Source organism: Phalaenopsis equestris, unplaced genomic scaffold (assembly GCF_001263595.1).
Source record: "Phalaenopsis equestris unplaced genomic scaffold, ASM126359v1 Scaffold190526, whole genome shotgun sequence".
Lineage (NCBI taxonomy): Eukaryota > Viridiplantae > Streptophyta > Magnoliopsida > Asparagales > Orchidaceae > Phalaenopsis > Phalaenopsis equestris.
In genome coordinates this window covers 1-840 of record NW_018210475.1, presented here as the reverse complement: position 1 = coordinate 840, position 840 = coordinate 1, and the positions used below count along the sequence as shown (strand labels likewise).

General features: G+C 37.1%; 1 protein-coding gene across 1 annotated transcript; it reads left to right on the top strand.

Annotated features, from left to right (window-relative positions):
• Positions 1-233: 233 nt before the first annotated feature.
• Positions 234-706, top strand: LOC110034567 (probable methyltransferase PMT28). The gene is made up of 2 exons (XM_020738818.1): positions 234-507; positions 597-706. Exons 1-2 carry the CDS (start codon positions 237-239, stop codon positions 704-706), a joined length of 381 nt encoding a protein of 126 aa, XP_020594477.1. The 5' UTR covers positions 234-236.
• The last annotated feature ends 134 nt before the right edge of the window (positions 707-840 follow it).

Sequence of the window (840 nt, the reverse complement as noted above, 5' to 3'; positions counted from 1 at the left end):
TATTTGTTGCAGCTTGCAACTTTATATTTTTCCTGTTGGGCTGAAGTCTTAAGTAGTCATCATTGTTTATCATATACTGTTAATACATACATGCACATCAATGCATATCTATTTAGCCATTTTTCTAGTTCGTATGATTAGTAATTCATAGCAATTAGTGGTTTTTATTTGTGCAAAAAGTGAATTTTATATCTATATTGTGGATATTGAAAAAAAACTCTTCTTGTATTGAATAGATGGTACCTGACATTGAATGGGGGAAGAACATCCGCATTTTATTGGACATTGGATGTAGTGATGCTAGCTTTGCAGGCACTCTTCTTGAGAAGGATGTTTTAACTCTATCTTTAGGTATGATGAGCGATCAGATAGACTTGGCTCAAGTTCTTCTTGAACGCGGCATACCTGCTGTGGTGGGAAATCTGGGCACACGGAGACTCCCATTTCCTAGCAGCATTTTCGATGCTATTCATTGCAGTGGGTGCAATATACATTGGCATTCTAATGGTTTGTAACGAACCCAAAACATGTTCGAAAAACAACCATTTTTTTCCCTTTTAACCCTTTTTTAAATGATTTTTTGCTTTATGATGCAGGTGGGCGGCTCCTTCTGGAGATGAATAGGATACTACGTCCAGGAGGATACTTTATTATGTCATCTACACATGGAGATGCTGAAAGCGAAGTGGGTATGCTCATGAACTGACCTTAATATTAGTTTGTTGATGTATTTTGAAATTGGATTTGAGTGGTGCTTTTCATATCTTGCATCAAGTGCTGAGTTGAAGGACTTGAGGTTTTGAGAAGTGCAGTTTCATGCTGGTTTGCAAAATTGGTACT

Coding starts and splice junctions, on each gene's coding strand:
- LOC110034567 (XM_020738818.1), top strand. CDS start 237: ATGGTACCTGACATTGAATGGGGGAAGAACATCCGCATTTTATTGGAC. Junction 508..596: donor TATACATTGGCATTCTAATG/GTTTGTAACGAA, acceptor TTTATGATGCAG/GTGGGCGGCTCCTTCTGGAG.